General features: G+C 45.3%; 1 protein-coding gene across 1 annotated transcript in view; it reads left to right on the forward strand.

Moving 5' to 3' along the window:
* adamts7 (a disintegrin-like and metallopeptidase (reprolysin type) with thrombospondin type 1 motif, 7) overlaps nucleotides 1-24,958 on the forward strand; it is a 51,008-nt gene that overhangs the window by 722 nt on the left and 25,328 nt on the right. Inside the window, exons 2-11 of the mRNA XM_076155757.1 lie at nucleotides 1,380-1,747; nucleotides 6,549-6,732; nucleotides 7,700-7,896; nucleotides 11,851-11,934; nucleotides 13,422-13,546; nucleotides 15,929-16,078; nucleotides 16,755-16,898; nucleotides 21,184-21,331; nucleotides 24,092-24,184; nucleotides 24,508-24,653. Coding sequence (XP_076011872.1) covers nucleotides 1,380-1,747; nucleotides 6,549-6,732; nucleotides 7,700-7,896; nucleotides 11,851-11,934; nucleotides 13,422-13,546; nucleotides 15,929-16,078; nucleotides 16,755-16,898; nucleotides 21,184-21,331; nucleotides 24,092-24,184; nucleotides 24,508-24,653 — 1,639 coding nt within the window. The remainder of the gene's footprint in view (nucleotides 1-1,379; nucleotides 1,748-6,548; nucleotides 6,733-7,699; nucleotides 7,897-11,850; nucleotides 11,935-13,421; nucleotides 13,547-15,928; nucleotides 16,079-16,754; nucleotides 16,899-21,183; nucleotides 21,332-24,091; nucleotides 24,185-24,507; nucleotides 24,654-24,958) is intronic.

Here is a 24,958-nt window from a genome sequence, read left to right on the forward strand (position 1 = left end):
GTCGCCTCTCCCAGTGGATCATTGTCTCATCAGCCAATTAATCCCTCCTTGACTTTGGGACCTCCGCCCACTCCATCCTGTCACTCTGCTCTCCAGCCTGAGACTTTTAGATGTATGCCCTTGAGCTTTAGCAAACAGCCCGTGCAGGGATTCTCCAGTGGCCTTTTGTCAGCCTGTGTAAATCAGCTCAGCGCACTGGAGAGGAGACGCTTTAGTCCCGTCAGGCTGTGTGGACAGGAATGTGCACACTGAGGGGAGACGACCCCCAAACCGTATTGATTTCAAGAGATAAACACTGAGTCAGAATTCCCACAGGTTTAGTTTGAAATGCCTCTTATTACCCCGAGTTACCAGCGCTCAGACTCTCACTTAATGAAGTCCCACTTGGACAATTTGGTATTTATTGCAGTGTGACTAGTATGAAACATTGTACTGCATCACATTTTGATTGCACCGTAATATGTAAAACATAACATGTAGTTCCAAGCGTTTCCCCTGCGTGTGTGTGTGTGTGTGTGTGTGTGTGTGTGTGTGTGTGTGTGTGTGTGTGTGTGTGTGTGTGTGTGTTCAAGCTTAGTTCAAGCTTAGTTCAATCAGTTTAGAAAAATATGACACATCTAGTTGAATATCTCTTTGTTCAGTTTCTCTTTTTTTCCTGAGCAGAAACTGAGAACAGGAGGTATTATGGGATGTATATGTAAAGAAAATGATGGGGATTCTTCCACATACACTCAGGAAAGGAAGGTGGTCTCTCTTTTGTCTTTCATGTGTGGAAAGACTGAAAAATAACAACATGCTCTTCACCTGCAGAGCTGAATAATCACACACACACACACACACTCTCTTCACTTTACCCACAAGTGTGTGAGTGCAGCATCGTCCTGTTTTCACCCCTGTTGTTTCCAAGAAGCTCCACAGTCTGCATACGCGGAGGACACACTCCTCTGGCCCCTCTAGCTGCTCTGTAGGTGCTGCGTCTCCAGTCAACCATTCCTAGTATTTGTTTGTCAGATAAACAAATAGATGAAATATTCATGCAGGTGATAATTTGCAGTATGGAATGAGAAGAGCCTTGGTCTTATCTCATCATGATGTCGTGTGAAACATTGTTTGCATTCTGTGCATCGTTATTAGATGAAATTCAACATAACGGCGTCGACAGAGAAGCTTTTGTTCTGGGCTGAGCTGTTGGCTTTGTTCCTGCTGCACACACTCCGTCTATATTTCAGCTTCATTCAGACATCAGAAGAATGCCAGAAACTGAAGACCTTCATGTGTTTATGTTTTGTTTTTCCTATCATCAATGAATGAATGAGTAATGATGATATTCTTTCCCGTGATAACTAATCTATCCTCTCCTCCATCTCTGTTCCTTTCAGAGGGTCTTCCACGGGATCCGCCTCAGTATGAAGTGGTTCACCCCACCAGAGTGGACGCCAAAGGTCACTTCCTGTCCAACTTCCTGTCTCACCATGTCAACCGAGTGCGGCGGCGGGAAGCCCCGGAGGAACCTGCCAACTCCGAGCGAATCTTCTATCAGTTGTGGCACGGCGGTCAGAGTTTGCACTTTAACCTCACCCTCAACCCGCACCTGCTGGCTCCAGGCTTCCTGACAGAGAGGAGGTACGGTGGCCTGGACGGGGCCAAGGTCCTTCCTCCAGGCTCCTCCCAGTGCCACTTCCTAGGTGAAGTCTGGGACGAGGCCAGTGTGCGAGGCAGCGCAGCCATAAGCACCTGTGATGGACTGGTGAGTGGAAACTGCTCTTCATCAGACAACTGAAGGACCTGGTGTTGATTGGATGTTGGATTTGTTTGAAGTGAGAGGGATGAAGAGCAGCAGGGGGCAGCAGGGAGCAGTATTGAGCAGGGTTCAGTTACAGCGCCTGCACACCTACGCAGGTATTCCTCTGGAATGATGAGGCAGAGCTGTGATTAGGTTACAGAGTTTTAGTTTAAGTTGTAAGAGAAAGTTTTTATCAAACTAAGGTGCAATACATCTATAGAGTGTGTGTTTGATGTGTTAATGAAGCGCAGCCTCACACACACACGGGGCTAAAAAGGTCTAATCAGCTGAGATCAGAGCAAACATCAGTGTGCGGGATCAGCAGGTTCCTTTAGATCTGTACAAGTGTGCGAGTGCCAAGCTGTGCTCAGTGGTACTCACACACTCACACACTCACACACTCACACCTCAGGCTCCTCCTCAGGCTGTAACACCTTAAGGGTTACACCTCAGCCGTATCCACCTCAGCTCAGAGCTCAGGAAATGACTCCACAGCTTCACTCGGACAATCTCACTCACCTTTTCCCTACCTGACATTCATGATTGTAAGCATTCTAACAAAGAGTTCAGACAGAAACTAAACTCCTTTCTTGAGTCTGAATGATGTTTCTGTGGTTAGTAATGGGCCATTTCCAAGCCTACAACCTCAGTGCACTCATATTCACATGTCTTTCCAATGAAATGTGCTTGATCACAGATGTGTGCTGATGACGGTAATGGGTTTTCAGATCTCTAATGGAGGTCTGAAGAATGGGGGGTGGGTGTACTCAAAGTGTTTATAGTGACGAGAATGGCCAAATCACTATAGCAACGATTTCACTCATTCACTCAGCACATTTGGCACAGAATCCAGCAGTGAGTGTGATGTCAGTGCAGAGCTGAGGTTGGTTACTTTAGACGACAGCTCATGTATAATGGGAAGGAAAATATTATTGTTTATTTTGTAATTTTCTTCAAATCTGATGACAGAATGAAATCAACCAAATAGTTTTCTGCCTCTTTCTGCTGCTTATCAAAAGTATATTAGTGCTTGACAGAAAACCAGTTTGGTTGTATTTGAAAAAAGGGATGTTTTAAGAAGAAATGGATGAAAAAGACTTTAGGCTCACGTTTGTTTTGACAATCGTAGAAAGGGTAATTCAGGATACCAATTAGAGAGTAACTCCCCCTGTGTGTGTGTGTGTGTGTGTGTGTAACTGCTCTCTGCATGTAAACAGCAGCAGGGTGAACCAGCAGGTTTGAGTGGTGAGGACGAGGATGATGAAGATCTTTGGCCTTCTGCCTCACAATCTGTGCTTCATATCAAGCCCGGATTGAACAAAGGGTGTGTGTGTGTGTGTGTGTGTGTGTGTGTGTGTGTGTGTGTGTGTGTGTGTGTGTGTGTGTGTGTGTGTGTGTGTGTGTGTGTGTGTGTGTGTGTGTGTGTGTGTGTGTGTGTGTGTGTGTGTGTGTGTGTGTGTGTGTGTGTGTGTGTGTGTGTGTGTGTGTGTGTGTGTGTTATTTCTTTTTGTTCCCAGCAATTCAACATTCTATCAAAACAACCACAGGTATCTTTGTGTTTACACTCACTGTGCTTAACAGTCCCCTGGGTGGAATTGTTGTTTTATGGGAAGTCAAACTTGCCAACTACTCTTAAAGTAAACAAACGTTTCCCCAGGAAAGTAATAAAAAGACAATATTTGAGGTGGTCTTAATAAGGTGTGTGTCATTTGCAAAGGCGGGTAATTGTGCCGTGTGTGACACTTTTCTCTGAAGCAGTTAAGTATAAAAAGAACACACACTGAAGATCCCTTGGTGGTCTGTATGGTATTTATCTATCCAGCTGAAAATTCAGTCTGTTGCTTCCAATTGGTGTAAAATGATATAAAATGCTTCCTTTAGCTGGATGTTCATGCTGTGAACCTCCCTCTCCCCTGCATCCCTGGGGGCCTGCGTTGGCTTGAGGCCATTGAAGCACACTAATGTCACTGTCATGTTATTGGATGCATCTGTTGAGGAGCAGCTCTGTGTGAAACGATGCATTAATCTACTGGGAGCACGCAGTTCAGACGCCACCGGGTCAGCAGCCATGTTTAGATACACTCAGGGATAGAATTTAAATGTCTTTAACTTCCTGTGTGTGTGTGTGTGTGTGTGTGTGTGTGTGTGTGTGTGTGTGTGTGTGTGTGTGTGTGTGTGTGTGTGTGTGTGTGTGTGTGTGTGTGTGTGTGTGTGTGTGTGTGTGTGTGTCGCCCCTGGTAGCAGCACACATGGAACCTTTGACAGAGTGGGATTGATTCATGCTGTGTGTGTGCGCACAACATTAACTTTTCATAGATTCAATAGTCATTCATTCCATTTTGGTACTTTATCGTCTCCTGCAGCTTCTTCTTCTTCCTCCTCCTCCTCCTCCTCCTCACAGAGAGCAGTGGATCTGAGCCCGCTGTTTTAAGATTCAGCCGGTTTTGGGTGCAGAAAGGTTCTTGTGTTCACAGTGTGAGTTCTTCTGCATACTTGTGGTTTCCTGTAGGTTTTAATGAGTCTGGCCGTTGTCTTGTGAGCTTCCTCAGCAGACGATGCATTTTCACCTCCATGAAACTCCAGACTCCGTATTGTACAAAACTCAGAAACCCACATGAAGCACCAGCACTCAGAGCCTGTCAGTGTGTTTAGAGGAACTTCAAAACATCGATCACACAGTAAATAAAGTAACTGACCTACATTGTGCAATTCTGAGGCAATTTGATGCATTTTTTGCCTTGCTCAATGGGAGCGTTCGCCTCATACTGCAACACCTCATGTTGATTGTCTATTGAGTGCATTTACACGAATCAACAAATTACATCTGTTGACCTTATCTGAGAAACGGGGGGGGGGGGGGCAGCGTCCACCACATCGCACAGTAAACATGATCTCAGCGTCTCTACCCCTGAGCCCAGTGCAGAGTAGGGGCTGCTTTGCGTTTGTAACCTTTACACGACTCCCAGGTGGCCCAAGCTGTCACAGCTCTCAGAGGATTAATGGTGCTTCAACGCTGCAGTATGTACATAGTAGGAGGGGAGGTGGACGGAGGTGGAAAGCCCATTTCCCCTCGCTTATATCAGAATTAAACCGACAACTTTTTATTGCTATAATTTAAGAACCTCCATAGATTTCTTTCTTTAGTTTAACACAAACAAATGTTATCCACACTGTGATTCTGTTTACCGGGACTCCTCCAGTCTGTCTGTGGCGTTCGTTTAGGCCACGCCTCTTTCTCTAGATTTTTCTTGACTTTTTTAACTAGATTTTCTACCACTTCACACTTCTTGTTTTCCACAATTCTCCCTACAGTTTCAGCGTCACTGTCAGGAGACTTTTACATGTAGAACATCTGATCCAAGTCTGATGAATCTTTTATCTTTTGAATACAAAGGAAAATTAATGCAGCCGTTCAGTTTGACTGACAGGTGAAAACTAAATGGAAAGAGAAAATATGGAATTACATTTTTCATTATGTCACCTTTTCAACAGTCCAGTCAGTGCGGAGGCTGCTTTGTCAGTGGACAAGGGTCCAACCACAATAATAGAAAAACTAATTAAATTCAAATTATACAAATGACATCCTGTAACCCCAATGGTTTTGATGTTTTTCATCATGTCATTTCTCTCTCTCTCTCTCTCTCTCTCTCTCCCTCTCTCCCTCTCTACCTGGGGCTCACCAAATGCTCATTTTTGCCCATCAGGCTTGTGCGTCCTCCACCTGTCCTCGCTCCCGGCTCCTTTGCGGCCTTGATTCTAACTTTTCATTTGCAGCATCTTGTTGAAGCAGCTCCCTCCTTCCCCTCCCCTGTGCCATGTGCAGCTAGATTGGATGTGTTGGATAGCTGCTTTGATCTGGATGAACCTCTACACCTCAGAGTATTACAGCTTTATTGCTGTTCTACTTCCATCTTTCGTCCTCCTATAGATATAAGAGGAGGGTAAAGCAAAGTAGGATTGTGTTGATGGGACTAGAAATGAATGAGTTCACACCACATGTAAGTTCCAGACCTCAAGAGCTCAGTGTAAGGCTCAGCTACAGCCTGACTGAGCCTGACAGGCCATCTAATATGAATACAGTACATGTAAACACTTTCATCAGCCTGGATTCATGCCACTCAGCAGGTGTGCTTTCATCTGAAGAAGAGCATGATGTCATTACTATGCAACTAACAAGGTCTCATGTTGTGATTGTTCACAAGAGTTTTTCTTTTCAGTTTTAATGTTGTTTCTCTTGGCTCTTATTCATTCCACATGAGATTTATGTTTGCTTTGCTGGATGAAGTGTTCTGATTCCAAAAAGCAAATCCACTAAGGTTATGCAAATGCAGCCTCTCAGAATGATTAAGTGTAATTAGGACTTAAAAGCTCTGTCCTCGGCACAGAATGTGAAAGCCTACAACACAGAATATGTTGTTATGAAGTCTTGAGGACCTTTTAGTCAGACGACGATGCTGCTAAACCCAATTTAGCTACAGAGGACAGACAGAAACGTAAACAAAGACAGAGAATAAATACATAACGTACCCTGGTGGCTTAATGCTTCCTGTTGCTATCAGTATTGGTTATTACATTTTAACTCCCTGGTGATAATAGAAGCTGTAAGAAGAGACCAAAGCTTCTCCATTAGCATCCTGACTGTGAAAACACCTGTGTGGGCCTGCACGACCATTCAAATCGAAATAAAGCAATGACCCAGACACGGCACACTCATCAGTTTAGGTCACAGCACACAGCCCTGACTCACCGTCTCTTTGCTCTGCAGACGGGACTGTTCAAGCTGTCTGATGAAGAGTTCTTCATCCAGCCGATGGAGAGGTCTAGCGACGAGACCACAGGCCCACAGGCTCACGTCATCTATAAGCGCCACACCTCCGCCCCCTCCTGGAGTCCGGCCCCGCTGCCCATCTCAGGGAAACAAGCTGTCAACGGTACCTGCGGGGTCAAAGGTGAACCTCCCAAGTCCTCACACAAAAAATTTGAATGTGTAACAAAGTTGTACAGCAAGTTTGAGTTTGTAAAGTCTAAGCAGCCCATTCGATGCCAGGTCTCATCTGGTGATTAGACCTAAGTGAGGGAGGCATGGGAGGAAGAGCGTGAACACCATGACAGGTCTCATCTCCTCGTCTGTCTGTCTTATAATCTCTTGCTCGCTGCAGAATGAAAGCTTTCCAGTTTAGAAGTCAGACACGTCAGCTCCTCTAAATTCAGACTGGACCTAATTTACCCTGAAGGAAAAGAGAAAATTGCCTTGAATGTGTGATAATATTTATAGGGACGTTGACAGGTTGTACATATTGGATCTCTGACTGAATCTTCTTCAGTCTCAGCTGGTGTCAGTTTTCTTTTTCCCCTGCTCCACACACTAACATGTGGGAAGCTCACACCATCCAGCCCCCCACATCTTCTCACTCTTCACACAGGCTATAACCTCAGCAATTAGTCAGAGGAAGTGAGAGCGAGCTGATGGTGCAAGGGAGAGAAGGTCACCACAGTCTGCCAGGCGTGGGCTCACACCAAAATGCATACCTGACATTTTGGTGTGCATGTAATGGGTCCTTGTCAATTCTCTATTTATTACTGTTTGAGCAAAGAGGAATCCAGATCTTCCATGTAAGAAGGTGGCAAGTCATGCTTAAGACATGTGCAACATAGTGTGCTTAAAGGAGGACAATCCAGTGTATTGGTCGGGAGGAGCACTATTTAGCAGGGGTGTGGACTCGAGTCACATGAATTAGAAGTTAGAAGGTGGAGGATTGAATTTGCTAAACATAAACTAACAACAACAACCCCCATGTAGCCTAGAGACTAGGCTACAACCACAACTCACAACAAGAACCCCTGACATTGGGTCAATGAAATACTAAATTGGTGCCATTAGTAAGTTTAAACTCTGTTTCTGTCTTCCCTCTCCAGATTTACAGAAAAGCGTCCGAGACTTTGAAAGACAACGGGAACGCTGGGAGCAGAGGCAGCAGAGGCGCAGGAGGATCCGTCAGCGCTCGGTGAGCAGAGAGAAGTGGGTGGAAACGCTGGTGGTGGCCGACCCTAAGATGGTGGAGTACCACGGCGCCAAAGACGTGGAGAGCTACGTCCTCGCCGTCATGAACATTGTGAGTACATGAAATTAACGCTCCAATGCAAAATGTCAACTTGTCAACTGTCACAAGAAACTACTGAAGTGTTGGACCCGGTGCCAGGCAACTGTAAGAATAATTGTCCAGGAGCACTCACGTAGCGTTTACACGTCACGGGAGAAAAGGCACAACACTAATAATAGGCACTTCTTAACCAAGGACACAAGGACACAAGGACACAAGGACAGCACCAAAGAGACACAAAAGAAGACAAACATGGCTGAGAACAGGAAGCTCACCAACATGCACACACAGGATCCTGACAAAGGGGGCTAAAGGCTCAACTCGCTAAATAAAGACTCGAGTCCGATCTTTCAATGTCACTGAAACAACCTGCTTCTGCTCACACTCTGTCGCCACGGTAACTCAGAACAGCTCAATCAGGCAGAAATTTTAAGCGCTGCCTCTTGACTAATCATCTTGATTAGTCAAATAGCATCATCGTACCTGCAGGATCCCCTTGTTGTATCTACAGGGGTTAAAGGCGGCGTGAGGAGATTTAGATTTAGGTTTCTTAGAGGATATTCTTCGCTAAAGCAGACATATCTATGCAAACTTTAAACTTGCTATATAATACAGTCGTTTGACCGCCTCCCTATCTGTGATGCGTCTGTGATTCATCAGATTCTGGGCTTTCAACCTGGCTAATTAGCCCATACAGAGGGACGCTTTCCTTTCGTGTGCCACATCAAAGGAATCCTCCCCGGGTGCTTACAGCTCAGTCAAAGCGTCCATCTGCTGCCTCGCTCCGTCACTGTGACCACAGTCTGCGCTCTTGCTGACTGTTTTATCTCCAGCCGTGTCATCCTCGAGGCAGACGAAGAGCAACGGCAACTTTGACTAAACCGATAATAGGAAGTGTTTCCCCCCCCCCCCGCCCTCCCAACTGCTGACTCAGGTTTTAATGAGCTGGTAGGTTTGCCACAGATGAACTCATGATGTGTCTCAAATGAATCTGAGTTGGTTTGCTTCCATACCTCACCTCACTCCGCCCGCCAACTGTTTCCTTCCACTCCAAACTTTCTTCATTTATCTGCTGTTCCTTTATCTGGCAAGCCTCTGCTGTTTCCTGCCGATGATCTTTTGCTGTTTTGTCGAGTCTCTTGGCAAAAACAGGAATTTATTTTCATGCATTCAAAACTTCCTACAAGTTTGGATAACTACACCGACTGTAGGCTGCAAGATCAAACTCTGATTATAAGTCAAGCGTGTGTGTTTGTTTTGCGTTTTCTTGTCCTTCCCGATTCGTGTTTTATATAATCTCGCATAATTCTCATCTATTAGCTGCCTGGAGCTTCTAACTTTAGATCCCTTTACAGGAAGTGTTTATGTTATTGTGGATGTTTCCTGTATATGCAAAGCAAAGGTACACAAATCAAATGAAGGACGTGTTGTAAACGCCAAACACTTCCTGAGTTACTTGCATAAAAATACAATGCATGAAGATGGTCCAAGATGTTTTGTTTGAGGCCGCATTCTTCTCTTTTACCTGAGACCAAAGTCTTTAAATCCTCCTCGTCTGTCCTTTTCATCTCGTGCTCTTGATCCGTTCCCTCTCCTGTTATTGCTGCTTCCTACTTTGGGGTTAAGTCAGCTGACCTCATGTCTGTTATTGATTTGCACATCATCGTGTTTTTCCAAAATACAGTGCATCTTGTCTGGAAGTGCTCTCAGAGGATAGAATACCAGGAAAGGGAATTCAGTGACAGAGGAGCCCACGGATTGACTGACTCAACGGACAATAATACACTGAGGAAGCAGCCATTATGTCCTACATCCTCTCCTGGTCTCTTTTGACTCCTCTCCACTGCAGCTTTGAACTTGAAAGCCCCATACCATTGAGCAAACAATCTGCTCCAGCATCAAGGGAAAGCACCTCTCGCTCATGTCCAAACAATAACCGATGGCATCATCTCCCCAAGCCTCCAGCTGCCCCATTGTTCCATCTTAAGGTTGTCAGCTCCATAAGAGGCTGTGCTTTTGTTTTCTGCTCTATATGTTTTTTTTACACACGGCAGCAGGGCAGCTTATCAGCTATCAGCTCTGCTCAGAACAGTTCAGTGTTGATCTCATGCAATGTTTTGGCTAAATTAGTACTTAAGGTTCATGAAAGCAGCATGTTGTGTTATTTAAGATACACTGTCTAGAGTCTAGAATACAACAAAGTACCAACATGAGCCTAACTCAGGGAAACACTGACATCTGTAGATTTATGACTTCATTTAGAAGATAAAACTGTGACAAAGTGAGACAGAAAGTGATTCATAAAGGTTTCAGAGTGGATTCATCTCTGGCACACACACACACATCTGTGAGTAAACTCCACCACGAGAGGCACAAACCGTGTGTGAGATGTTTTATGTTTGTCAAAGATATTAAATCTGAGCAGCCACAGTTACAGATGCTGTGCAGATGTGGAGGAAACCAAGGCCTGAAACAAAGGAGAGTAGGAACGCTGCCCCTGCTGCACAATCCTCTTCTCAGGGGCAGAGTTGATTTACTAAACTCACTAAAATCACCTGCATGGACTTTAAACTGCCACAGATACAAATCCTTACATTGTAAATTTAAGGCGTAATGCTTCTAAGTAACATAGACCCTGAGAAACATCTGTAAGATAAGTGAGGTTAATGCAATGTTGCTGCTATAGTGTGTGTGTGTGTGTGTGTGTGTGTGTGTGTGTGTGTGTGTGTGTGTGTGTGTGTGTGTGTGTGTGTGTGTGTGTGTGTGTGTGTGTGTGTGTGTGTGTGTGTGTGTGTGTGTGTGTGTGTGTGTGTGTGTGTGTGTGTGTGTGTGTGTGTGTGTGTGTGTGTGTGTGTGTGTGTGTGTGTGTGTGATCAATCATCAGTTTCTTCTTCTCTGTGATAAATGCTGCGAGTGCTCCTGATCCACTCCACTCATCTATGAAAACTGAGCCAAGAGTTTCATCGGCATCTGCAGCCTCATTTGCATTAAATCACACATATATTCTCCATAGACACCTTATTGCTTGATGCTGGATGTGATTTATTTTTAAGAAGAGCTAAGTTTAGCTTACAGTTTGTAAATATCAAGGCTGAATGGAGCCAAAGCCTCAGTGAGCCAGACTGATGACCTCTGTACCTCCACCTGTAGGACACATCGGTTTAGCAGTGATCCTGATTAAAGTGAAGCTGTTGGTCCAGCTGAGCAACGACTCTGACAAAACGTCCTCAGGATAAGAGATGTTGAAGGAGAGTTGACCGGAGATTCATCCAGCTGAGTGATTATAACACTGAGACTCCTCCCCTCTGTGCTCCAAAGCTGGAGAAGCTCAGAATCTGGACCACACTTCATCTTTCACCTTTCCTTATTCCCTATCTGTCACTTTGATCCTTGTATGTTGTTAAAGCAACAATCAGGGATTCCCATCCTTCTGGTCTGGAGTAATGTATGACCTTCTAAAGCCTCCAGGTGATGGTGCTCAAGGTCTCAAACTTACCTGAATCAATACGTCATCCTACATTATTGTGAATTCAGTACAGACGAGGGACTTAAGTCAATGTAGTTAAGAGGATTTCCAAGCGTTTGGCCTTTAATGATGGAGATGATTGACGGGTGATTGACGTGTTGTTGTCTTGGAACATCTTGTGAAATCCTGGAGGAGAGGAATGGAAGCTGATGATAAGGATCTTTGTGAGAGGAGGGATGGTCCATGCTCAGCTTGTACACAACGTTTCAAGAGAATACATCGCCTTGACAACATCGACGAGCAAAAACAGGGATATAATAAAATACAATATTGATTCTCTCTGAGCATCAATAAATAATTTCAAGTTCTGAGTGTTTCCTTCACTGCACAGATGATTAACACATTATTGCTGTTATTGTTATTAAGAAAGCCTTTGTCCAGTTCCAGATCCTTTTAGGAGTAAATCCAGGTTTGCGTGTGTGTGTGTGTGTGTGTTTCAGGTGTCGGGTCTCTTCCGGGACCCCACTATTGGAAACGCGATCAACATTGTGGTTGTTCGTCTCATCCTACTGGAGCAGGAGGAGGTAAGGAACATGGATCATTACTCACTGTGACAGTTTAAAGGGATTGTTCCTGCATGTACAAGGAGGAAAAGGTCAAAGCAAAGGCCAGTGAACTGAACAACAAGGCTTTTACTTCAGACAGATGGGCCTCATTCTCTTGAAAATAATTCAATATGAGAAATGATAATAGTCTCAATGTTGCCATGTTAGTTCTCCTTTTGAGGTTCTTTGTCCATTTTTGAGACCTGATGAGCTCTAAAGAGAATAGATGTGAAGCTCATCTCCTTCTTCATCTAGTCATATGGATTGACAGCTATTCTCACACACTCAGTTATTCTGTGCCAAGAATCAAATCAAGTGTGTAAATAATGATAAAATAGAGATTTGACCCTTTATTTGTAGAAACTTGATCCTTTGAGAAGCTGAGAGTTTTAATCCAAACATCAGCTCAGTGTGTCGTCATCCAGATGAAGCTAGAGTGAAGATCAGGAAGTATATAAAGGATTCATGGACTATCTGATGGCTTCTGCCTGAAGGTGTCCAACCTTTGCTTCATTAGAAGGGACAGGTGGAGACAGACGACCCAGAGAGGGAGAACAAACACACATCACAGGTCCACAGCTGGATTCTAAGCCGAGTTAAACTCTTAAATCCTCATATGTTCCCTCAGTCAGACTATAAATATTATGGAAGTGAAGCTGCACACGTAGAGCTGCTGCTTGTTTGATTCCTTCCATAATAGCTCCTCCTGAGGTCATGTTACAGTAATGCTGTTGGCAGTGCTCATTACTCCACATTGCTTCTGATTACATGGAGCTAAAGTGTTCCATGCAGGGAAATTAGGTCACTGCTGCAACAGAAACACACAAAGATCAAATTATAAGTGGAGCAAATAGCACTGAAGCTAATAAGAGTCAGTGCAGCACGGTAGTGATGCAAGTACAGCGATGAAAACCCAAAAATGGCTTCATCTGTATAGTAAAGGTACAATATGTGACCTAAAGGGGAACAGAACTCCATCATCAGGCTCCATCACACCAAGAAGTAAACCAACTAGGACCTGCTAATGTTTCCTGATTGATTGATTGATTGGCAGGCGCTTTGATATTGGAACCAAACCAAGACAGCATCTACTGAGATCAGCCAACAAAAGTGTAAACAAAGCTAGAAAACAGGCCTGTGTTTCCTTTTTAGAATAGTTGATGAACATGCAACAATATAACTCAAATCAATCTACATTTATATGTTAAACAACAACAACTGGGACATTTCACGTTTTTTGTTCCAGTCCCATTTCCATCCTGAGAGCTTATAGGCGTGTTGTGTTGTTACCCAACTGTTGCGTCATTAACTTGTTGCTCGTGTGGCTGTGACCTCAGCCTGAACCTAAAACAGCTGATTTATGCTTTATCTCCTCCATCGCCTGTCATATTTCCTACAGCGACCATACGCTGCTGATTTGCAATGTGTGTGTTCTGTTCCCTTCATCTTAATGGGATGCATATCAGGAGGATTTGAAGATCACACACCACGCAGACAGCAGCTTGAACAGCTTCTGCAAGTGGCAGAAACGGCTGAACATGAAAGGAGACGAGCACCCGCAGCACCACGACGTCGCCGTCCTGCTCACCAGGTACGTGAAGACATTTGCTTATTTAAGTGGTCGCTTCACATTCTTCTTTCACCTCAACTGAAGGTATGATTCACATCCCAGATGCTGAACTCAACCGCTTGAGTCCCACAAGTCTTTGCACAGTGAAGAAGGTTTCCCACCCTCATCTCCCCCCCCCCCCCCCTCCTGCCCACTTATGACCCTGTTGTCAGAGGTTAGCTTGGATTGTGTGTCGCCAACATGATGTCTCGATAATAACCTGAGCAGCAGTGGAAACATGATTCTCAGCAACAGGGAATAATTGTGGTGATTGAAAAGAGAGGTTTTGGAGCACACACTTATCTGTGTGTGTGTGTGTGTGTGAGAGAGAGAGAAACATGCTGTGCAACTGTTCATCTCAAACGTCCAGAATGCTGTTTTTGAAACACTGCATTTGCGCTGAGTGACACAAAGTGGATGTTGCTGGTGGGCGAGTGAAGAAATTTACATCAAACATCCTGCTGCTGCTGACGGATCAGGACGATGAGAACAAATGGTAGTACAGGTGTTGATGTGGAGTCGGAACTGCAGCAGCTGTGTGCAGACGTGCTCTTCTTCTTCTTCTTCTGCTGCTGCTGCTGTTCTCTGCATGGCATTGTTCTGGTTACAGCCACGACAAGAACATTGGAGCCGAGAAGTTTGTTCTAACAAGCAATAAGCCTGACAAGCGGGACAGACAGTGGGAGGAGAGACCTGATGAGACCTGATACAGAATGTCTGTCCACACGGCTGCCTTGTTTGCTTTTGATTTGTGAAATGAATGAGGAGGCCGACGCTGTGCAGGGAATGATGGAACAATGTGAGTCTGCTGCTATAAATAACGTATGAAAAATCACCATGAATACATCAACCGCTCCTGCTCTATAGTGATGCAATCATTCCTTAAGATTCTTTACTATCTTGGTCAAATTGTCATGTCACTCAAACTTTCTGTGTCATCCGGTTCAACAAATCCATCTTTTTAGTAATTGCCTATTTGTTGAGGAGTTGCAGAACTTTGATGCCGGCACACACACACACACACACACACACACACACACACACACACACACACACACACACACGCGCGCGCACACACACACACACACGCACTTGTATTAACACGATCCATTGTGAGCTCCACGCTGTGAGTCAGAAGATGAAGAGCGTGTGCTGAGTGTTGGTCTCACCCTGAACCCTGACAGACTGGATTCTTTCCATTAATGCGGTTTTGAGTGTTTTCCATTCAAAGGTGATAATTTGTCATCTTTCAAATGAATCTGAAGTGTACTAGACATCAAGAAAAACCTCCCTCAAACTAAATCCTTCATTTATTTGGGGAGATGGAGAACGAACAAAACAACCTTGGTCAATGAGAAACTTGGGCAAAGAAAGTTTGCGAATAGGAAAGGGAAGAGGGGCGACATCACAAGGTGCTAGCAGGGGAGAGAGGGTTTAATGGGTGTGAAAGCAGATGGAGATAAAGGCCAGGAGTGATGGACGTGTGTGAATGTATCGGCCCTGATTTGTTTGAATTCTACAGCACAAATCCATTGCAGCCTAATGTCGTCTCTCACCCGTCATTTTAATGTCTGGCTGTTCCATTTCCTGTCCCTTATTTCCAGGCATCTTGATATTCCCTTCACTCCAATTCCTCCCCCGCGCTCCCTCTGTCCCCTTCCCTCCCCCCCCGTCTCACACCCTCCTCCATCACTCTGTTTTTGCTGTTACTCTGCACCATGTTCCTCTTTCTCCACTGAGCCTCTCCCACTTGACTCCCCTGCTTTCTTGGCTGTCCTCCCTCCCTCCCTCCCTCTCTGTCCTCTCCTCAACTCTGCCTGGCTGACCGGCTCCTTTTGTAATGATAAAGTGAGACATGGACGCTCAGTTTAATGCAGAACGCTGAGCTGTTCTTTGATGACATCACAGTAATGTTTGTGTGTTTGTATCTTTAGTAGTGTATTGATCCATCTGTAAACATTCCTCTAGTGTGAAGCAGCAGTGGTTCACCTATCCCAAGGTCATGTTAGGTGTTTACATGACCCCTTGACCCTGTGACCTCACCTGGATACTAGGCTGTCAGCAGTTATAGCCCAAGCTGCGCGGGTCCGGGTTGAGGTGCTGGTCGGAGAGCTTCCTCACCTACAGGAGGGAAACCAGGGCCTCTTCCTGGAGCTGCAGCCTGCATTCTTCTTGTTCCTCTACTGAGGAGCTCATGCTTGGCTGTGGTCTGCTGGTTGGAAATGATCCAGCAGGTTTGGCTGGAGGAAGAAGGATCTGCATCTTTTTGACATTTTGGCTGATTTCTCCCAAACCAGTGTCTTCTTTTTTTGCAAACACACTACTTGCTTGTGCTTTCTTACCTGTCCACCTTCCCTTTCACAGGAAGGACATCTGTGCGGCCGTCAACACGCCCTGCGAGACGCTGGGTTTGTCTCACGTGGCCGGCATGTGTCAACCACATCGCAGTTGCAGCATCAGCGAGGACACCGGGCTCCCATTGGCTTTCACTGTAGCACACGAGATGGGACACAAGTGAGGGTCACACACACACACACACACACACACACACACACACACACACACACACACACACACACACATAAATTGCTCTTATCTGCACTTCACAGTTGAAACTCTATGGACGTCAGCAGTAATAATCTGTTGTGTTTGATACGATGAGTGAACCTAAGACGTTGGTGTGAAATGCTCATAATGTACAGATTCATTTCTATGCGTCACTGCTGTATTTATAAGAAAAGACACATAACACACTCCAGGCTGATGTGGAACATGTAATGAATACACTTGATGACTCAGATCCAGAGAACAACATGGTGTTTCAGAAGAAGAAACACTTTTATCAATCCTCAAGGAGAAATTCTCTCATACACACACTCATGCAAACACAGCAGTGCTCGTATAGAAGTAAAGACGGAGACATGCAGAGCAATTTTGGGGTTAGGTGCCTCGCTCAAGAGCACGTCGGCAGTGCCCAGGAGATGTGCTGGCATACATACATCTCACATACACGTTACGTTAGCAAACATGGTGTTGATTCAGCTTCACCTGGTGTCCCGACCTTCACCTGGTGTCCCGACCTTCACCTGGTGTCCCGACCTTCACCTGGTGTCCTGACATTCACCTGGTGTCCTGACCTTCACCTGGTGTCCTGACCTTCACCTGCTCTCTCTCTCTCTCCTCCTCACAGCTTTGGGATTCAGCACGATGGCAACGGTAACGACTGCCAGCCCATCGGGAAGCGACCCTTCGTCATGTCTCCACAGCTGCTGTACGGCACCTCCATGCCCCGCTGGTCTCGCTGCAGCCGCCAGTACATCACACGCTTCCTAGAGTGAGTGTTACTACACCAACACACGCCGGGCTGAAGATGTTACAGCACAGGGAGCTTGTCTGCATGTGTGTGAGGCCTGATGATGACGTCATCGTGTCACATGGCCCAATTTTCCTTGGCACAATGCTTTTATTATACAAACTATGACTAAGATTACAGGCCTGCAGCTTCTGAAGTCAAGTTATTTATGGTCAGTAAGGTTAAGGCCACAACACACACACACACACACACACATAAAATGGTCACATATCGGTTTCTTTCCAATTTGACGTCTTAATTAGATGCTTCTGCTGAAATCCAGCTGTTTATGCGCCCGTCCTTTGTAAAAGCTGATGTTTCTTCAGAGTTCTGCTATTGATCATTAATGTGAGAATACACAAAGTGGCAGCACATGGGTCACACACACACACACACACACACACACACACACACACACACACACACACACACACACACAGTGTATTAGCCGCACAGACCTCAGGTTAAACAGCAACAGATGTGTCTCAGCATCTGTCGTACATATGAGAAATAGAAATAAAGTGATGTATCTACTTGAGATTGAACATGCGAGCTTTATATACATACAGATTAAACATCTGTATCATCTGCATTTCTTCTTCATAGTTATAAAGCTGTCAAAAAAACACGGAGAAAACATAACAATAACTTAATCATGGGAGTGAAGTGTGTGTGTGTGTGTGTGTGTGCGCGCTCTTCAGTCAGCTGCTACCGTCACAAACGGACACTGATTCTGGCTGCATTGTGTTCAACGTCTGGAATATTTCACCATATTTGCCCCAGTTTCTGCTCCAAACATCTGGAATTCATTTAGTGGGCGTTGAGCCGCGCAGCACAGCAGCACAGCAGCACAGCAGCACAGCAGCTCCAGTGTCACCACAACGTCCAAGTGGAGATTCTCAGACCTGCAGGAGGTCTTTCTCTCTGTGTGTGTGTGTGTGTGTGTGTCTGTGTGTGTGTGTGTGTGCTAATAGTAGAAAAAATACCAGAGGACACCGCCCTTGTGTGAGTAGGCGAGCAGCAGGACGTCCTCATCTCTCTATCGATCCATCAGTCTGTCTTGGACATTTGGAGGCGTGAGCAGCAGGACCGTTCTGATTGTGCTCATGTGTTCTTCGCCTCTGGCCTGGTTCTTATTGTGTTTCTGGTGTGGGAGCGACCGCAACAGCTCCAGCCCTAATGCATCGTCATTGATTACTGATAATTACTGATGTCACATGTCGTGTCTGAGGTGACTGAACTCGATAGACAATTAGAGCTGCTTGTTGCTGACGGAGCAGGAAAGACACGAGACAGCCACTGTGTTTGCTGCTGCTGCTGCTAATGGATTCAATGGAAAGGTGACGGCTCTGTCTCCAAAGGTCCTCACACCTGAGAACATAAGACGTGATGGACATGTGAGGCTGTGGTTCCCCTGGTGGTGAGCGCTAGTATTGTTTTGTTTTTTCCATTTTGTTTCCAATTCAGATTCTGTCAGTGGGAGGCGTTGCGTAACATTTCCCACAGAGAACTCAGATAATGGATTCTTGTTGCCGTGAGGAGGATTACTTGACACTCCATGACACCAAGCTAAACGTTGAAAGGGAACATGTGAAGAAGAGATGTCCTTCATCTCATCATCTCGTCTGCTGGCCTCCCTCTTAGCTGTGGATTCACGAGCCTCTAATGCTGCTGCATCGATTACTTACATCACATCACACATAATGTCACGCCTCAAAGGTCAGCTTCTCCTTTATCTCTCTGCTTCCATCACTGACAGCTGCACAAAGATTCTATTGTTCATGCACATTGGTGTCTTTCAAGCTTCACTCACTCGGATGTTTGAGGCATCTGCTCTGTAGCCGTTATGTTTACGTGGCGTTCGAGGGCTGCAGGAAACATTTCTGTGTGTTACTTTACTGCAAAACAAGTGATCTGGGAGTTGTGCTCGTGCCTGAGAGGAACAGATTCTCATGAAAGCTGGTGGGCAGGTTGGACACGAGCCAAGAAAGAAAGTGTTGCATTTAGGGACCAATCAGCCATATAAAGCTGGAACCTCTGACCATGTGTTATAAAAGCAGAAATTGTTATTCTCCTGGATTCCTTGTCTCCTCATCCTCGCCCTCTTCAATTTGCAACCATTTGCGCTCTACTGATTTCCTACCATTTCGGATTTTGCCACCCCAATTTTATTTTCCAATCTCCTGCTCCTTCTATCGAACACACTCGAAGTGAGGTTCCTGCTGCCTTGCTCAGCGGTTAAATGCATAGGAAACAAGACTTTCACACGATGAAGACTCTTACTGTGAGAGTTGGTGACTTGATGGATGGATTTGATGTAAACGCCGGCTTTAACAGCCTGAGCGTTTCCAGGAAAGCTGCAGCAGAGCCTCCGTCTCTCACTCAACCTCCACATACAGTCCAGAGGCACTCATGGAGAACATTTTAATTGCTGTTGTTGAAATGTCAGAGTGATGTAATTGCAGTTAAGTTATTTTGTCCTCCTTGTTGTTCTGTGTTGTTGTGAAGGGGATACATGTTATACAGAGACCCCCGAATGAGGGAAAACAACATGAAAGTAGGCATGGTAGTGTGGAGATAACTGGGCTCTATTTGCGACACGATTTTGCACCCTTGCTGCAGCACCACCGTGCACACTCAGGCTGTTGTAGGTACTCTCAGTTTAAGACCCTCTGCTGAAATACGTCCTGTGGAACAGAATGCGTCCTGTGCCAGAACCAAATCACGGAGAGCCCACCGTCAACACAACAAACCTCAACTCAAATTCGGAGTCTGCAGGCTGCATGCGTAACTGCGTTGACCTCTGACCCCTCATCCTGCAAACCAGCTTTCACTGATAATAGCCTGATGTGTGTACTTTGTGTTTTCTTCTTTCTCTGGAACATCAATAGTAAACATCAATTCAGGACGAGGCCTAAATTTCCCCTCACATAATAACTCTAATCCCGTCCAAATGAAAGAGGATGAGCCTCTCCTCTGTTAAACTCTGAGGCCAATTATGTTGACTTATTTACCGTTTCTAATGGGAAAGAGAGATGGAGTGATGGAGCGATGGAGGGAGAGGGAGAGAGAGGAGCAGAGACGCTGCTTTTCAAATCACTAATGAAGAAGAGGAAGAAAAATAATGAAGTTGCCTGTGTTCAGTGTTCAGCTTGTTTACTGCTGTATCTCCATGTCCACATCGGCTTAACATCCTGCGGACCGCCCCGTGTTTTGTATCCATGCCGACCTGCCCACTCTCGAAAGGCAGCGACTGCACTTGTGCACGACTGTGGGAAGGAGACGGAAACGTGCGCAGGCAGAAATGGGAGAAGCAGCTGGTTCCCTTTGGCTTGCGTTCATACTGGGACACGTTTCGTTTTCTCCAGATGCTCCGCTTGGTTTCCTCCCACAGTCCAACCACTTGTTGCTCAGGTGAAATGGAAGTTTTGAGATTGAAGGACCGTTCTATGGGATTTAAATTCAGTCTGTGAATGTTCAGCAGTGCATCTGATCACTGAACATAATCCCAAATGAGCCGAATCTGCTCCTCTCTTATCTTTGCTCACTTGTCTCTGTGGACGCTGAAGCTTCTCTCCACCGTCTATCAGCCCTGCGGAGCCTCCAAAGCTGTCTCCGTGATTTATGACTGGTTTCTTTGTGATATTACACATCATTACCACCAGTCTTCTCTCTCCGTGTGGAAGACAACGCTGACAGGTGCACTGAGGTGAATAAATGAGGGCGTATAGCTTCATGTGCCCCATTGAAATTCCTTTCACAATTATCATCTTATGCTGTTCACGGTCTCTAGCGACATCTCTGACAGATCCACTCTTTCATCTGGACATCAGAGCCACCAGTGAATTATTGACCATTGTGAGTGTGTATGATAGAAGCCTGTAGACATTCTCACACTGGTACACTGTATGCATGTTATTAAAACTCTCAGCGTTGGACTGCACCATTATGTAGTTCCAGGCGGGTTCATCTTCATCTTCTTCACATGAACAACACTTAAGTGGAATGAATCATAACCCTAATCAGTTTTATTCGGTGTTATTGTACCTTCATTAAGTACAGATTAAACATACAACACAGAGCAATAATATCTCTGCTCAGCCTTCACTGAGGTTGAACATTAAATGTATCATCAAGGAAATTAGAATCCCATTTGTGCTCATTATAATGCTGGAGTTAAACAAGGACATTGTGATCTCTCTCATAGCAATTATGTTTTGAAGAGAGACTCTTCATCACCACGCGCTTCCTTTCTCTTCCTCTACAGTCGTGGCTGGGGTTGGTGTCTTGACGACGTTCCGGCCAAGGACAAGTCCTCCCTAAACCTGGTGTTCCCTGGAGTTCTGTACAGCGCCGCCCACCAGTGCCGCCTGCAGTACGGGTCTGGGTCTCTGCTCTGTGGAGACGACATGGACGTAAGACTCTCTGCCTCTGTGTTCTCATCAAAGTGGCCCCATCTTTTCCATCTAAATAAAGGTCCAGCTTCAGCTCATATTCACACTTTACCATCACTTAAAACAGCCTGCACTCCTCTTCTCCTTCACTTCATGATCACATCTTTGTGCTTTTACCACCTGACTTGCGCTACCTTGGCAGGGAGTGTGTGTGATGTGTGTGTGATGTGTGTGCAGCCCTTTCCAGATGAATACAGCTGTGCTCACTTTCATCTGCCAGCTGGTGTGACTTGAATAATTACATACATGACATCATTAAGTGTCAAAACTATGGCAGCAGGTGATTACATATGTGTGTGTGTGTGTGTGTGTGTGTGTGTGTGTGTGTGTGTGTGTGTGTGGGGGGGGGGGGTTTGTTTTCATATGCACGTTTTCCTCTCTGTGTTCTCTAACATAACACGAAGAGAGAGAACGCGCAGCCCAGACAAACGCATACCTTTACACACGCACACACACACACACACCCTTCCTGCTGGGGTCATGTAATGAAGCAATTATCGCCGCAGGTGTGTGAGACGCATGATTAACATGATGAACATGTTTCATGGCTGTGTTGCAGTTGATGTACAGCAGAATCATGCACAGAGAGACCACACACACACACACACACACTCACACACGTGCTCAGTATGTAAACGTGTCTCGTTAAATAACCTTTGTAAGCACACATGTAGTAGATTAAGAGCAGCCCACCGGAGCAGAAGCACAGACAGGATGCAGCTCTTTATAAACCTCTGGAGTCAGACTGATTCAGATTCACTCCCACTGTTTCATGACAGAGGCTCTTTAGCACCATTGTCATTAGAATCATCAATATGAATACTAAGAACAAAGTTAAAGTCATCAAAGAAGTTGGGTGAATATTCTGATGGCTCATGAATAATGGATAGCAGGACAGGAAGGGGAACATCTCAGTACAGCAGGAAGAGAGAGGAAGTGATTGAATAAGACTGCGGGCAAAGTTAGAAGAGAGCCGTCTGAAAAACTGTTTCCACTTTAATCCAGCCACCACTCAGTCAGAAACATGAAATCTAGTTTATAATCTCATTATCTGACTTGAAGCAGGGTTTGGCTCTGTGATTGTGGCTGACAGGGTTTCAAATGTGAGTGGAATTCCCTGCAGCAGCATCACAGGAGAGGGGAGGAGAGGAGATGAGAGGAGAGGAGATGAGATGGTTCCTGACCATGTGAGCGGCTGTTTAAAGAAGCGTCTCAGCTCCTCACACACCTGACCGATGCTGCCTGTGCTTACTGCTGGGTCATGGTTCATCAATGCGACCGACCTTCAGCCTGACAGATTGAACTCCTTGATTGATTGTACCGATATTCTAATATGACAAAGGCAGAGACGGTCTGATGAACCCCTCGGCCCCTCAGCTGTTTATGTATCAGCACAAACCTGGAGCTCTCTGCAGGGTGTTTGCTCTTCGTGTTACAGAACACGTTCAGCACCTCGTGAGGTCGCTCAGTCAACTTTTAAACACTTAACTTCAGGCTACTGGATCTGAGGTTTGGGGCTCTGTGAGGTTTTTCTTGAAATTCAGCCAAAGGAAGCAAGAGAGAGCAGCTGAAGCTCCTCACAGCAGGAGGCCAGCCGGGAGGGAAGCAGGATCATCTCAGCCACTTTTCAGGTTTATGATGCAGCATTGTGATGTGAGCGTTTGAGGCTCTCTCTCTCTCTCTCTCTCTCTCTCTCTATCTATCTCTCTATCTCTCTATCTCTCTATCTCTCTATCTATCTATCTATCTATCTATCTATCTATCTCTATGTCTCTCTCTCACCTCATTATTTTCCACAGAGACAAGGAGCTGGTGGACGTAACCTGGAAACCTTCTCTTTCCGTTCTTGTTTTCTGTTCTTTGTGGGTGATAAAGTGCATCATTCAGTGTTCTTATTCCAGCTTCCTGTGCATCATAATAATGCTAAATGAGTTCAACAAACCTTCACCACCGAGTCCAAGGCTCTGGCCCCAATCATGACATTATCATATTCACACATTCTGACCTCACCAGTGTTTGAAATGAAAAGCTCTTTGTGGCTCAGATCTCACTGTGAGACGTCTGTTACATAACGGCTCTAACTTCCATAGCTGCTGCTCTCAGCTGTAGTCTCTGTCCCTGGGTCCTTAGTGGAAAGATGCATGAGAGGAAGCCTACTTTTATTTAGGGCTCTGTATAGCTAAGAACAGTCCTTCCCTGGCAAAGGCAAAGTCCTTCCCTGATGCAATGCGCCACAATTCCTGTCAAAGCAACAACAAATAAACTGCCTGTGGAGTTGTTTGATACACAGATATGATAGTTTTACATTTAATATCCACTGCAAATTCTAAATTCAAACTCCAAAGTAAGATTCTACTGTGGAGTCTAAACTGTCATTCTTTCTTCTTCTTCTTCTTGTTCTTCTTCTTCTTCTTCTTCTTCTTCTTCTTCTTCTTCCCCAATATACTACTGACTGTATATCTATTCAGATATTAAAATCAATCTTTCACTTCCTCCCATAACATTTGTTGTGGGTAAACACTGAGACACTGAGACACGACGGTGTGTGTTTGACAACCACAGCAGCTCTGTGTGTCGTCAACTCAGAAAGCCTTCTACAAATATACAAAAGTATTAGTGTGTGAGCAGGCAAATATCAAATCTCTCTCTCTCTCTCTCTCTCTCTCTCTCTCTCTCTCTCTCTCTCTCTCTCCCCCTCTCTCGCCCTCCTCGACTCTGCAGAATATATGCAGCACTTTGTGGTGCACAGTGGGAACAACATGCCACTCAAAGCTGGACGGAGCGGTGGACGGGACCAGCTGTGGTGAGGACAAGGTCGGTCTACGCCATCACACACATAAAGACAGAGGCGCTGCTGATAATGCTGATGTGACTGTGGGTGATTGAAATGTGTGAGATGTGACAAGAACACTGTGGGTGCTAAATGCCCCGGCCCCCCACACACACACTACAAAGACCAGTAATCTCTGCTCCATGCTGTCTGGATCAGATTAATAATGTTCCAAACTATGGGACCTGATGGAAACTTGTGATACTGACAGCACCGCAGGTAGAGAGGAAGAGCTCGCTACGTCCAGATGCTTTACAGATCAAAGGTGTGACTTAATGAGTGTGTGTGTGTGTGTGTGTCTCTGCAGTGGTGCTTCAGTGGGGAGTGTGTTGCAGTGGGATTCCGCCCTGAGAGTGTGAGCGGCGGCTGGGCACCGTGGAGCCAGTGGTCTGCTTGCTCCAGGACGTGCGGGGCCGGATTCCAGAACGCCCAGAGAGACTGTGATAACCCAGTGTGAGTCTCTCTCACATCCTACACACACACACACACACATTAGTTTGAATCCCCACTCATTGGAAAGATAATGGCTATGTTTTCATTGTTTACTTTTTATGTCTTCACTAATGAAACTGTTTGTTGGCAGAATAATAGATTATTCTATAATAATAGATTTTCTCCAGCTTGTGTGATTTATTAACTCCATATGCTAACGGACTATCTAACATTCAGATAAATGTGTGAGGGGATTGTTTTAGACAAAATGTAATTAATCACAAAGTAGATAAACATGTTAGAAAATAACAACAACCAAGCAAAAG

Source organism: Genypterus blacodes, unplaced genomic scaffold (assembly GCF_046128005.1).
Source record: "Genypterus blacodes isolate CSIRO-AG114 ecotype Tasmania unplaced genomic scaffold, CSIRO-AGI_Gbla_v1 ptg000067l_1, whole genome shotgun sequence".
Taxonomy (NCBI): Eukaryota; Metazoa; Chordata; class Actinopteri; order Ophidiiformes; family Ophidiidae; genus Genypterus; species Genypterus blacodes.